The following is a 14,532-nucleotide window of genomic DNA, read 5'->3' as shown; positions in this document are numbered from 1 at the left end:
AAAAATAATAAAGAAATCTTTGAGTTCCAAAAGATGAGGGAAAAAAATATTGCAAAGTTCGTCATGAGAAGAGAACAGAGAGAAGATGTGAGATAAGAAAAAAAAAGGAAAAAAAGAGAGAAGAAACTAAATTTAAAGAGTAAAATGGACATTGCACATTGGGCATGCTAATAGAAGTGTTATAAATTTTAGTTTGGTTAATTTTGATTAAAAAAAAACATTGCAATGATGTGTCCAAATCCCTATTCGTAATTACTAATAAAGTTACCAACAACATTTCTGACAGCGGTGAATTTGTTTGTTTTTTGTTTTTTTTTTTCTTTCTATTTTTAATTAAATTTATACAAAAAAATACTTAAAATAATTTAAAACGGTCTAAACTGAACCGGATCGATCTAAAATAATCTGGTCTGATTTGATTTATTTTTTTAAACGGTTCAATCTGGTCTAAAAATTTTCAAACCGTTTAAATCGGTCAGATTCGATTTGGAGGCCGGGTTTAGATCGGATCGGACCGTGCACACACTTAGTAGCAGGTGTTGTGACTTGATACCACCTCTTTCAAACTCTTGGGATGGGCTCTAACATCACATGGAGGCCCAAATTGTATAAGGCCTAATAACGAATCGGAACCACCAACCAATTACAAAATGAAGAATGGAAACATTAAATAAATAAGTTGAGTCGGTAAAGTTTAATTCTGATCCGAAACGGTCTCAAGGCACGGAAATCGCATCTCTCGCTATCGCCGTCACCGTCGTCATCGTCGGAGTGTTAGGGTTTCTAGGTGAAGCGACGATGCCGAAGAAGATGGGCGTGAACAGCAAGGCCGAGGAAGCCAAGGCTCGCAAGACCGCTTCGGAGATGGAGCGCAAGGACCGCGAGGCGCGCGACAAGGACGACCAGTACTGGCGCGAGGCCGAGGGCGCGAAGTCGCGAGCCTCGAAGAAGCGCGAAGAGGAGGCCGAGAAGAAGGCCGAGGCCGCGGCGCGCAAGGCGGAGATTCGCCGCCTCGCGGAGCAGGAGGAGAAGGAGCTCGAGAAGGCGGCGAGGAAGCCGGACAAGAAGGCGAACCGAGTCGCGATCCCCGTTCCGAAGGCGACGGAGGCGGAGCTCATGCGCCGGCGCGAGGAGGAGCAGGAGGCGCTGCGGAAGAAGGCGGAGGACTCGCGGCGGCTGCAGAGCCGGACGGCGGCGGAGGAGGAGTACGAGAGGATGGTGTCGGTGTCCAATACGAATCGCGACGATTCCGTGATCGAGGCGAGGTCGGTGGAGGACGCCATCGCCAGGATGGCGGTCGCGGAGACCTTGCCGGTTGATCGCCACCCTGAGAAGAGGCTCAAGGCCACGTTCAAGGTGACATATTCGCTGACCTAGCTTTTCATTCCATTTTGTTTTGGTGTTTCAAAAAGATGAGTAGTAAACTGACTGGGCTTCGTCGGAGACTGACTCGATTGAGTGATGTGAGAATATGATGATTTTTTTTTTTTTGACTTAGCTATTTTAATTCGAGTGTTAATGACTTTATTGGTTTGTGGCTTCTGTAAAGCATTTTCTTTGAACTGATTAAAGGTGATTTAATTTTGCTAACCCTAGTTTTCGTTTAATTTTTCTCTTAAAAAGAAGGGTGATATATTGATTCGGGCTTCGTTGGACTGGTATCACTATCGATTGAGTGAATTGAGAACTTGTTGGTTTCGGCATAGCTCTTCTAAATTGACTTCGGTAATTATTGATTAGTGTGAAGCATTCTTTAGCGTTTAACAGGTTATAGATGATTAAATTTTACTAACTGTGGCTTTTCGTTTCATTTTTGTATTAAAAAGAAAGGTAATTGACTGATTTGGGCTTTCAGTGTAGTTGTATCGATTGAATTATGTGATATTTTGATGCTTGTTTTAGCATAGCTCTTCCAAATTTGATAATTTTTGTATGGCAAAGCTCTTCTAATATGCTAGTTAGTGGTTAGTTTACAGCACTTTTTAACAGATTATAGGTGTCATGCTGATGGAGTCGTAGGTATTTGATTTAATATCCTTTCCATGGTCTGATTAATGATTTGGTGATGCTTGTATTGTACAAAAGTTTTCACTTGTGAGTGTTGGCATTTCAATGTACATGGTGTGATGGTTGCTTGTTAGTTGTTGGATCATTTAATAGATGAGGCTCTCTAGCAATTGGACGGATTAGATTTGTTAAAACTGCATTGAGTTCTTACTGTCAATTGTTTTAAGCTAAGATGTGATTTGGTGCGGTGAATGAGGATTTGATTCCTGTATCCAAATGCTTGCGCCTTTATGCATATGTTGTAAGCTAATCTATGCTAATTAGTAGAATCCGGAGAAGCAGGAGCTTGGCTTTCTCTCTGCTTCTCTGTAAATTAGATGCATCACAGGCTTTGTGCTGTTTGAAATCTCGTTTTTTTTTTTAAAATTTTTTTTATAGCATTTAAAATTGATTTCTTTAAGAAAGCTAGTTTTGTTTGGGTTAATTGTTAAGATTGAGCTTTTGTAACGGTGCATGAAGTTGAACAATCAAATCTTTAGATATGATAGTAGAAAGTCTTAGATAGCCTAAATATTTGTATGGAAAGGCTTGAAATTGCTTCGTAGTTCAGAGCTGGATCAATTCTTTGTATTCTAAAGCTTAACAACACTGGTATTAGTATTGATTAATTAATGATCCAATATTACTGGATAGACTCAGAGATGTTACAACCAATAAAAATTCTCAAATGTGTAGGCTTTTGAGGAAGCTGAGCTTCCCAGGCTGAAGGAAGACAAACCAGGACTGACTCACAATCAATACAAAGATATGATATGGAAGCTATGGAAGAAATCTCCCGACAATCCGCTTAACCAGGTATATATGACCATATGTAGTCTTTTTTCCATTCGAGGACCTAGTATATAAAACAAAAAAATATTTGTTTATTATATATTTTATTTATTTATTTGTACATCCAGGTTTCCGAGTGATATGGATTACATTGCCTACGTCGAGGGAGATTTCTCAATGGCTTTTATCAATCCATCAGGAATCGCAGTTTCTCACTACACGCGTGTTGTGGTTTGTGTACTCTATAATATTTGTATTAATTTGAAGTATAAATCTGATACTCTCTATTCCTAAGTTTTAGTGGTGTACTTAATATAGAGGGTAATCATGTTGTTCTGATACCAATTTGTCTTCCAGACGCACACACTGAACATTCAACTCGAGGCATTATTGTACATGTGGTGGTATCTCAAATCATTCCGTAATAAAGAGTGTCACTTAAAGTTTGCACTAAATTATAACTACTTAATGCCTTGTAATTGTGACTTCCACATGAGTAGCAACCCATATGCTAGAGCAATCGTCCATAACAACCCATATGCTAAACCAATTGTCCATAAATAGAAGGTGCTCTACACACATATAAGAGAAATATCAAACTTATCTCGTGGATTTTAGTCAAATGCGCCTACGTTACTTTAATGTGTTTGTTACTTTAATGTGTTTGTTACTCATATAAATTGCTTGAATTCGAGCGCCTACTCGGAGGCACCTAGAACAGAAGGAATTCAGCACCGAGCTCGAGTCAAATCGGCCCGAGAGCTTATGAAGGTTAATGAACGACTCGTTCATAAGCAAAGAACGATCCCTACCGAGCAGAATTTTGAAGAGAAGAGAAGCTGGTAGGTCAAAGACTAATAAGATAAAAAAACACGTGTAAAATCGAAACAAAACTTTCTCCTCGACGGTTATACCGAGCATACGAAAAATAACCACCCACTACACACGAAATGAGAACAGTTACTTAATAACTGTCTAGAACGTGAGGCTGATCACCACACTTCCTTGATCCAAACTACCTATAAATAGAGAAGAAGTACGCTGAAGGAGATTCATTCGCATTTTCGCATTCAAAACACAAGTCCAAAGCTTCACCTATCATTCATCACCCCCATTTACCTGCTCTCTTTTACTAGATTCGTCTGTACTTAGAGATAATCTTGCCTAGACAATCGGATTTCTCGAGACTGTGTTCTCGGAACTAAGTGTTCTTCATAAGACAATTGTTGTACTAATTTTGTCTGTCAACAGTGTCAAATCTATACTCTAATCTGATTTTTTTAGCCGACTTTTTGCTTTGAACATTTGAAAATGACAAACTTTCCCTCCCAACTTCCTACCATATACTTTAGGCATACAAAAAATCTATACAAACACCAAATCTAATTTGTTGTTTATATCCTAATGTCAACAAATCATTATGAGAAAGTGTTTTCCATGGAGAGCAAAATGGAGTTAGTCTTTTATGCTTAACAAGATAAAATTAGTCGGTGTCATACTACCAGCCTCAGTTTTCTTGTTAGTACGACGTCTCTCTCATCCATTAAATCACATTTAAGTAAAAAAATATTTAAGAACTTGAAAGATCTTAAATTGTCGAGTTGGAAATTTTTAGTCACCGAGATCTGATTATAATTTTTTAAGCGATAATCAAAATTCATAATTTGATAGGCTATTCCTAAATATCCTAAAGAATTTCGAAGTGGAACAAATATAATTTTAATTTGATTCTTTTATCCCATTATAATGTATTACATCATTGAATGTGTACAATTGAAACAAAATAATGTGGAGATTTTATTTTTGAATAGTGAAGTACCATCCGTACTTATAATACTAGTATAGATATATCAAAAGGTTATCTCATTCCCTATCTCATTTGAACATGCATATAATTCAAAGATTCATTTGTGCTTGTTCAAGATGTGCAAGCCACTCGTGGGAGCTCTCTTGTTAGAACTATCTCAATCATGGTCGAAATATAGCTCGCCAACGAATCCACATGAGAGTTTGTCGGAGAAGTTTCCAGCAAACACAAAAGGTTTTACGTATGCCAAAGTCTTTAGCGAAAAGTGCCAAGGGATAAGTGAAGTAAAGTAACCTACTGATATGAATATAAAAAGGGTCCATTAGGAAAATAGCCAATTTAAACGTTTGATATTGTTAAATAGCCAACGTTTGGTAAATCTTAAGTAAATAGCCATTTTCATGTATTTACAGACGTAAATCTTAAATAAATAGCCACTTCCATATATTAGACCACGCCATTATTTACGACTATTTATCTAAGATTTACCTAACGTTGGTTATTTAGCAATGTCAAACGTTTAAGTTGGCTATTTTCCTAATTTTCTAATATAAAAAATATCAAGGTGAGAGATAAAAAAATTCCTTTGGATGATGTGACATGTGGTGATAGAGATAGCTGAAACGTGCAAATACCAATTCTGAGAAGTACTGACATGAGGGTTGTAATTGCGTTGTTATTGCGTCGATTCAAATAACCAACTTGTGCATGTCGGTGGTAGAGTCCCAAGGCGTCGATTTGCAAGCGTTTGTCGAAGATTACATTTTCTTAATTGAAATTGGAACCCTCGTTATAAATTCATTGAAGAGCACATATTTGAAAAATGTGCATAAATAACTTTGGGGTAGGTAAGGCCTAGAGTCCCAAAAATATTTGTGTGAAAAGAGGCCCCTCAGACCCAAACTCATTTGCTTTTATGTTGATTTGTTGGGTTGTAATTTAACTGAAGATGTATTATTCGTCTTATAAGATCTTGATGAGGCCCGACTTTTATACGTTTTTCTCTAGATGATGGACAACCTTTTGCTTTGTATGTGGACTTTAGTTGTTTGATTCATCTACCAACAAATTAATTAGGGTAGCTCAAAAGAGCGGAGTATGTGCTCAAAATTGAGTGTGCACTATTAACTAATGTCTATTGAAGCTAGCAAAATTAATTTGTATTTTATCGATAATTGTTTGATGTTTGTAATCTTGCATTTTTTTCTTTCCATGTCTATAATCTTAAAACATTTTCTAAAAATATTTATTGATATTTGACTTATGTTTGTCCACCAATATTGGTTATTAGGAAAACCAGATACAAAAAAATGATGTTGCAATGAAGATGATTTGTGAACTAGTACAAAAACTCTAGGGGCATGTTTGTTGAAGTGATGTAATGAGAATGGAATAAAGAAGGAATGGAATAGAAATACAAACTTGATTATTTTGTTTGGTGAGTATATTAGAATGAGTGATTGAATATATTATAATATGTTTGGTTATTAGTAGAATGGAATGAAATTAAATTGTTTTTTTTTTTTTTTTATAAAATTACCCATATTATAACTTAATATGTATAATTTTTATTTATTTATTAAAATGAAAATTATTCATATGTAGGCTAGAATAATAAATATATTGATCATTAAATATATTTTTAACTTATGACAACTAAAATTTAGATGAGAATTATATATACGCTATAGATTATAATAACTATATATATATATATATATATATATATATACCACACAATTCATATATATGCGTACACATAATATAGTATATAATTATTATATACTAACTGTTGATGTTTTACTTCGTCCTCCATCTAATGCACAAGAGATTTGGCTCAACACAAGTTAATTGGGCCCAAGCAAGGATTTATATTTTGTCGAAATTTTCTGATTTTCGCTGGCGGTGTCGTTTTCACCCGAAAAACGGCCGACGAACTCATGAAAGTCGTTTTTCCATGTTATGTCGTTCGATTTTCTCCGAAAACAATGTGCCGTTTATCCATTTTATGTTGTTTTCGGTTTGGAACCATAAACCTAGATTTTGTGAAAAAAATGGTACTGAAGAAGCAGAAGAAGGAAGAAGAAGAAGAAGATGAAAGAGGAGAAAGGAGAGAGACGAAGAGAGAAGAGGGAGACAAATGAGAAAGGACAGAGAGAGAGTCATGATGATCTTTTACTTTATTTTTTTTTTAATTTATTGTGCTCTTTTTATTCAATATGTAGTTTAAATTGTTTTAAAAGATTATATACTTTTTTACTTTTACCAATATGTTAATTTTTGTTGAATTTTTTGGTTGACTAAAATCAACAACAAATATTCGGCAAAGAACGCCTCTTTCCTTTGGATATATAAATCAATTAACCAATATGTTTAAAAAGAGTACATGTACTTTTACTTTATTTTATTCTTTTTTAATTTATTTTTGTGTGAATATTCAACATTGTGGTAACATTGAGAGTTGGTACTATGACATTTGAAATTCTGATTAGTTGCGAAGACAAGATGTCGCACACAATGTGTTGACAATGTGTCCGACAACTTGCTTGAACACAGATTATGGATAAACAATAAACAGTGCAAAAACAAAGTACACACGATATGGTTACCCAGTTCGGTGAAACACACCTACGTCTGGGGGCACTCTACCAGTGGAAAGGATTTCACTATCTTGTAGTCGATAGTACACGCAAGGTTTATATATGATTACAATCATCAAATCAATAAAACCTAGAGACTATTACCACCAGTGAATACCTAGTCAGGGACTCCCCCTGAATTTGAGCTCCGTCTCAATTCCACCCTTCGAGCAACCGCCTGGCTCAGATGACTTTCAGTCTTCAGCTGTTCGTGAACCTTCAATCACGCGAACACAAAACCTAACTCTCACAAACACTCAATCTTTGTGTAATAGTATTTGAGAGAATGCACCGCGATCAACAAAACACAAAGCCTCCCAGTCCGCCGGTCTTGCACGTCTAAGAGCTCTAAGTGTTTTTATCAAAAGCGTCAAGACTGCTAAGGGGGAGCGCATGGCTTTTATAGCTGCTGCACAAGCCTGGAAGTGAATCTAGGGTTTCCTTACCCAGCCTCATACGAATATCTCATAATCAAGTCACCAGCGAGGCAAATATCTCACAATGAAGTCAGCAGCGAAGCAATATCTCACAATCAAGTCACCAGCGAGGCAATCTGTCAAAACTGGAAACTTGCCTGAAATAAAGTCTGCACACATGAGGAAAGATGTCACACCAGAAGTAGAAGCATAACGACCGACATCTTTCCAAACAACTTTCACTAAAAAATAAAGCCAACATATAACGTAACAACAATCTCCCCCTTTGGCTATTTTTTAGGCAAGCACTTCCCGGAACAGTTCTCATACACGCGTCAAGACCAGAGAAGAGAGTCAAAATAAATGACCTCATGACGCCTCTCCCCCTGATTGCCTCAAAATAATATCAAAGACAAGGATCGATCAACACAGAGGGAGGAACAAAAGCAGGCTGAAAGGATGAGAACTCGAACAAACAGCAGTACATTAAATATCAAGAGTATGAGAAGGATGTCTTACAAACCAAAACAACTCAGTCTGAAACACACACAGAACTATAGCACATGCCAAACATAAAGAAGTCTGAAAAGAAGTTGAATAATACAGACCAGATCTTGAATAAAAGGAGAGATATAGAGAATTAAGCCGAACCACCATCATCACCAACATCATCACGGTCACTGCCGTTACCTCCTTCATCGTCTTCAGACTCCTCAGCGTCTTCAGTGTTTTCAGCAGTATCAGAAACATTAGAATCATTAGCTTGACCAGGCTGAGAATCGGTAGCTATACTAGGAGCAATGAGATCTCGGACAAGGGCTTCACACTTGGACTTCCTGTTGGAGAGAGTCTCAATAGTCTTTTTAAGAGTCTCAATCTCCTCAAGAAGCTCTTTCAACACACTCCTCTGAACTTCTTCTGACATTGACCCCAAATGAAGATTGCTCCCAGAGATGTCAGATGTCACGACGGAAGGTCTGACAAGGTCTCGAACATGTTTCCCCTCAAACAGTTTGTGACTGAAGTTAAGAACACCAGGTCTTTTGCCCACCACATCTGTACTTCGCAGAATGTTCTTATTTTTCTTGAGCAGGATACCAGTGATGAGGGAAGGGAAACCTATGGGGAGCTTCACTGCAAACGACTTGGCATGCTTTGTCAAGTGATCAAAGACAAAATCACCAAAATCAAAGGAGGAACGGGTACCTATCTGGTAGATTAGGCGAGCCAGATCCGCCTTGATACTCGACCCATGTGAGGAGGGAGCCCAATTGGCGATGCCGATGCGATATAGGATAGAATATTTGGCAGTGAGATCAGCGGATGGCAAAGACCCCTTGGAATGCCAGACCTTGGTTTCGTCACCAGTGATTTCTTGAGTGATGATGTCTAGAGAGGGAACCCTATCGGCATTAATGATCTTCCCTCGACCAAGGTACTCGTTGATGACATCATGTGAGATCTCGAAACAATGTCCTTTGACGAAGACCTTTCTGAATTCTGCATCGTCAGGAGCATCGAAGGATGAGGAGAGATTGACGATGAATTCCTTTACCAAAGCCGGATAGTATACTCCAATGCTTGAGACAGTCCTAAGCATCTCAGCGTCGTGCAAGAGCTCAATAACGACATCTATCTTGAGAGCCTCAGCAGACAATTCCTTTTCAGGAAAAATGGCTCGATGATACACATACCTCCATTTGAGGACACCATCTTCCTTATGGAATGACACATTGTCCATAGGGGCAGCAGGGACATTCTTTGGGAGCTTTTGCCCTCCCACAGATCTCTTGTTCCCTATACCAAGAGAAATCACCGGTTCCTCTTCCTCAACCTCATGGACCTCGTCAATAGGAGACATAGGAGTCTTAGCAGACTTCTTTACACGCTTCTTAATCATGCCCACATTTTCTTTCTTCTTCTTCTTCTTAGCAGGGATGGGAGCAGCAGGAGCACTTTCTTCCAAAGACTTTATCTTCTTCTTTCTCTTCTCCGACAGAAGAGTGGCAATACAGACGTCGTCATCTTTCTGGACCTTCTCTTTCAAAGAGGCAAGGATATCCTCCCCATCATCCTGAATACGATCAGTCTTCCTCTCTTGCCTTAGAGAAGAAAATGTTGGAACATCTTTCGCGACATCTCCACTTAAACCCAGAATGCCACCAATGGCATCAACTGGAGGAGGCTCTTGTTCATCGAGGAACGAATCCAACATTTCACTGTCCCTAGGATTTTGATCAGGGGGAAGAGAGGTTTCAGTGTTACCTTGCACAACCTTGTGAGGGCTCTCAATGGGAGATCCACCAGTGTGCATTTCTTCTTCAGGAGACGCGTCATCTTTTCTTCCTTCTTCAGAAGAATTGCTGGAGCTTACTTCTCCGGTAATGTCTGTGATCGAGAGAGCGGCTTTCTTGAGCAAGGAATTTCGTGCGACTGAGAGAGAAGGATTCTCAGGAGGAATCGACCCAGTAATCGCACCTCCGGCCTGACCATCGGCGCGTTTATTGGATCGCAAACCTCGAACCCGGACACCGTTTCTATTACTCTCCAGCCCGAGCCCCTTTGATTTAACATCTTTCGCCTTCATCGTGGTTTTCTCTTTCTTGGGAGGAATGGTAGTGATGATCCCGCTTCTGGTCCCAACCATTTTGTCAAGAATTTGAATAAAACTGTCACACAGATAACCGTCGAGAAGAGTGAGAGCGCAAATAAGGGAAATAGTGTGAAAGAAGGGCGAAGAAAAATGCGAGAAAATAAGAAATAAGCAGAAGGTAACTTCCCATTTTTTCTCGAAAACGCAACCGTCTGCATGTAAGAGAGCATGGCAAGGAGTAAAACGATGTCGTAGCAAGGAATGGGCCATGGTCTGTCTCAGGCCCAAGCAAAGAACAAGTGGCATTTTAGCCCGGCAAAACATTCGAATGGGCCAACCAGAAAAATGGGCCCATGAGAAAACTTTCACGAAACATATGCGAACAAAGGTCATCGAATACCAGCTTTGACAACACAGAGGATAAAACCAAAATTCCCTCCGAAAAATAGTAATTGCTATTGTTCAATCACACACAATCCTACGGAGGATCTGAGATTTTCAAACCGGTTAGCATCCAAAGCCTTAGTGAAAATATCTGCGAGCTGTTTTTCGGTGTGAATATATTCGAGTTTGATCTTTTTATCTTCCACAAGATCTCGAATGAAATGATGTCTGATCTCAATATGCTTGGTCTTACTGTGTTGAACTGGATTCTTAGAGATGTTGATGGTACTGATATTGTCGCAGAATAATGTCATGACATCTTGTCCAACATCATATTCAGCAAGCATTTGTTTCATCCAGAGGAGCTGAGTAAATGCAGCCTCAGTTGTGGACAAGGAGCTCCCTGCAGCGTTGTATTCAGCCTCAGTTGTGGACAAGGAAATACAGTTTTGCTTCTTGCTGAACCAGGAGATGAGATTGTTTACAAGGTAGAAACATCCACCAGAGGTACTTCTTCTATCGACCGTGCTACCTGCCCAGTCAGCATCACAGTATCCCACAAGTGTAGAGGAGGTATCATAAGTATATAAGAGACCAAAATTAGCAGTTCCTGAGATGTACCTTATGATTCGCTTGGCTTGAGCCAGATGGCTAGCTTTGGGATTAGCTTGATATCGAGCACACACACCTACAGAGTAGGCTATGTCTGGTCGGCTGGCAGTGAGGTAGAGGAGACTACCAATGATATTCCTGTAGAGGCTTTGATCAACAGATTCTCCATGCTCATCCTTAGTAGGTTTAATATGAGTAGCGGCGGGGGTCCGCTTGTGAGAGGATTTTTCAAAGCCAAACTTCTTCACTAAGTTTTTAGCATACTTACTTTGGGAGATAAAAATACCATCATTCATTTGTCTGATCTGAAAGCCCAGAAAATAATTAAGCTCACCAACCATACTCATTTCAAATTCAGACTGCATTTGTCGAACAAAAAGATCCACCATCTTGTTCGACATTCCTCCAAAGACGATATCATCAACATAGATTTGAGCTATCATGAGGTTGCCATCCTCCGTCTTTATGAACAAGGTTTTATCAATGCCACCTCTGGTATAACCATTCTACACAAGGAACTGAGTTAGTCTTTCATACCATGCCCGATGAGCCTGCTTAAGGCCGTAGAGAGCTTTTCTGAGTTTGTAGACATGTTGTGGTGAGCTGGGATCTACAAAGCCTTTAGGTTGGGCCATATAGACTTCCTCATTCAAGTACCCATTGAGAAATGCACTTTTAACATCCATCTGGAAAAGTTTGAAGTGCAAATGACAGGAGATGCCAAGTAAGAGTCTGATGGCTTCAAGTCTCGCAACAGGGGCAAATGTTTCATCAAAGTCTATGCCTTCCACCTGTATATAACCCTGCGCCACAATTCTAGCTTTGTTTCGAGTTATATTTCCATGCTCATCAGATTTATTTTTATAAATCCACTTAGTTCCAATGACATTCACATTGTCAGGTTTAGGAACTAGATCCCAGACTTCATTTTTTTCAAACTGAACAAGTTCCTCTTGCATAGCATTAACCTAGTATTCATCATCAATAGCATCATTTACATTCTTAGGTTCAATCTTAGAGACAAAGCGGAGATTACCAATCATCTCCCGATAGTTTACAGGAGGTTTTGGGCGAGTCCTCACTCCTTCACTGATTTCGCCAATCACCTCATGAGCAGGATATTTTTCTGAATTCTTCTGGAAGGAATTCTTTGTTCAGTCACAGGAGGAGACCCTTCATCCGGAACAATGTCGCTCAATTTGTCATCAACATCCATCCTGACATTAGGGCTTCCAGAAGAGATGTCGTCCAAAGAGTTCTCAGCATCTGTCCTGACATCTGTGTTACTAGGAAAAACTTCATCTTCATCATTAGTACTGGCCGTAACATCATGATCATCGTTTACCACCACATTTATGGATTCCATCATAGCCTTAGTGCGTTTGTTAAAGACACGATAGGCCCGGCTATTTCTAGAGTACCCAAGAAATATACCTTCATCACTTTTAGGATCAAATTTACGTCGAGGATCCCTGTCAGCAAGGATATAACAAAAAGAACCAAAGACATGGAAGTATTTCACATATGGCTTTCTCCCCCTCCATATTTCATAGTGAGTGATAGAAGTGCCTGGACGAATAATAACTCTATTATGAATATGGCAAGCAGTATTGAGAGCTTCAGCCCAAAACTCTATCATGGGCTATTCTTTCTGCAGTACAAAACTTAGCAAAACTCATATTCTCAAATTCCCTCCCATGATCACTCCGTATTCTGATCACTTTGCCGATGCTTTCACCTTTTCTCTCTGAACCTTCTTGCATAAAGCTTCAAAAACAGCAAAAGTGTCAAATTTCTCACGAATAAAATCAACCCTAGTATACCTGGAGTAGTCATCCACACACACAAACACGTATCTCTTCCCTCCAAGACTCTCGGCCTGCAGCGGTCCCATCAGATCCATGTGGAGAAGTTCCAGAACACGAGATGTGGTAAGATGTTGCACCATCTTGTGAGACTTCTTGACCTGTTTCCCAATCTGGCATTCACCACAGATTCTTCCTTCAACAATCTTTAGATTGGGGACACCGATAATGGCTTTCTCAGAAACAATTTTCTGCATGCTCCTAAGATTCAAGTGACCAAGCTTCTGATGCCACAGCTTGGTTTCGTCAACCTTGGTCATGAGACAGTTGTTGGTCTGAGTGTTTGGAACGAGAAACCACATGTAGCAGTTGTCACGAGATCTGGTTCCTCGTATAAGTTCATCATGTTCCTCATTTACCACCACACACTTATCACGAGTAAAATTGACACGTAAATTCAGATCACAAAGCTGACTAATACTGATAAGATTAGCAGTAAGACCTTCTACCAACAAAGCCTCAGTCAAGCAAGACATACTAGCATAGTTTAGCTGACCTTTACCCATAATTTTGGCTTTCACTCCATCTCCGAAGGTAACATGACAGTTAGAGTAAGGTTTCACGTTGGTCAGGAAGGTATGATCACCTGTCATGTGGCGAGAGCAACCACTATCGAAGTACCAGACACTACCGGTGGACGCACTCAGAGATGTGTATGCAATATTGGCATGGTAGGACGTGTCTTTTACTCTCCATTCCAACCGAGTGGAAGGTTGTCGGCGTGGAAGAGTATTTCTGTGAACGAACTTTTGCTGATGGACATTTCTCCCGCATAACCGATAGCAAAAAGGTCGAATATGGCCCCTTCTACCATAATAATGGCAGACCCAACGAGGTCTGTTGATAAGAGACCTGGTTGGTCCAGAAGGATGTCGCTGATGTAAATCTTGAAACTTGTCATTACCAGATGGTTGAGGCATGCTTCGCGACATCTGGCTAGCATGCTTTTGGGGAACAAAAGTAGTGTGGGATGATGAAGCACCATGAGTATATCCAAGCCCCTTCATATTCTTTGCAGGTTTACCAATGGTGAGGATTTTGTCAAGGCTGTCGGTGCCGGAGTTCAGCATCCTGACAGATTTAGTCATCTGATCCAGCTCCCCATTTAGCCGACTGACTTCCCTTTTCAGATCCACAATGGTTTCTAGGAGCCTTGCCTTGTCTTCAGTCAGGGTGAGAATAAGAGCACTCTGTTTGTCGAGAATCTGGCACTCCTCAATCCATTTGGTGTGCAAAGTATTGTATGCATAATTCATGGCATCTTCAGATAGTTCCTCATCTAGACCATATTTCTGAGAGCATTCACCAATCTCATTAGTAGATTCATGAGTATGGATAGAAGCAGTAAAGGCCACAAAGTTACTTATCTGGTCGGTGT

At 39.6% G+C, this 14,532-nt stretch overlaps 1 protein-coding gene across 1 annotated transcript; it reads left to right on the top strand.

Annotated features, from left to right (window-relative positions):
* The first annotated feature begins 680 nt into the window (after positions 1-680).
* LOC149389506 (coiled-coil protein) lies at positions 681-3,293 on the top strand. Its single transcript, XM_089624439.1, has 3 exons — positions 681-1,356; positions 2,743-2,862; positions 2,967-3,293. The coding sequence occupies exons 1-3, from the start codon at positions 799-801 to the stop codon at positions 2,976-2,978; spliced, it is 690 nt and encodes a 229-aa protein (XP_089480565.1). The 5' UTR covers positions 681-798; the 3' UTR covers positions 2,979-3,293.
* The last annotated feature ends 11,239 nt before the right edge of the window (positions 3,294-14,532 follow it).

This window comes from Urtica dioica, chromosome 8, assembly GCF_054948205.1.
Source record: "Urtica dioica subsp. dioica isolate 48M chromosome 8, U.dioica_male_clone48M_v1_H2, whole genome shotgun sequence".
In the NCBI taxonomy this organism is placed as follows: domain Eukaryota; kingdom Viridiplantae; phylum Streptophyta; class Magnoliopsida; order Rosales; family Urticaceae; genus Urtica; species Urtica dioica.
The sequence above is the reverse complement of the archived record's forward strand: the minus strand, read 5'-3'. Positions and strand labels throughout refer to the sequence as shown.

What these genes read in the sequence shown, in the direction of transcription:
- LOC149389506 (XM_089624439.1), top strand. Translation starts at nt 799, where the DNA reads ATGCCGAAGAAGATGGGCGTGAACAGCAAGGCCGAGGAAGCCAAGGCT. An exon ending in GGCTCAAGGCCACGTTCAAG is followed by an intron (nt 1,357 to 2,742) that starts GTGACATATTCG and finishes TCAAATGTGTAG; the next exon opens with GCTTTTGAGGAAGCTGAGCT.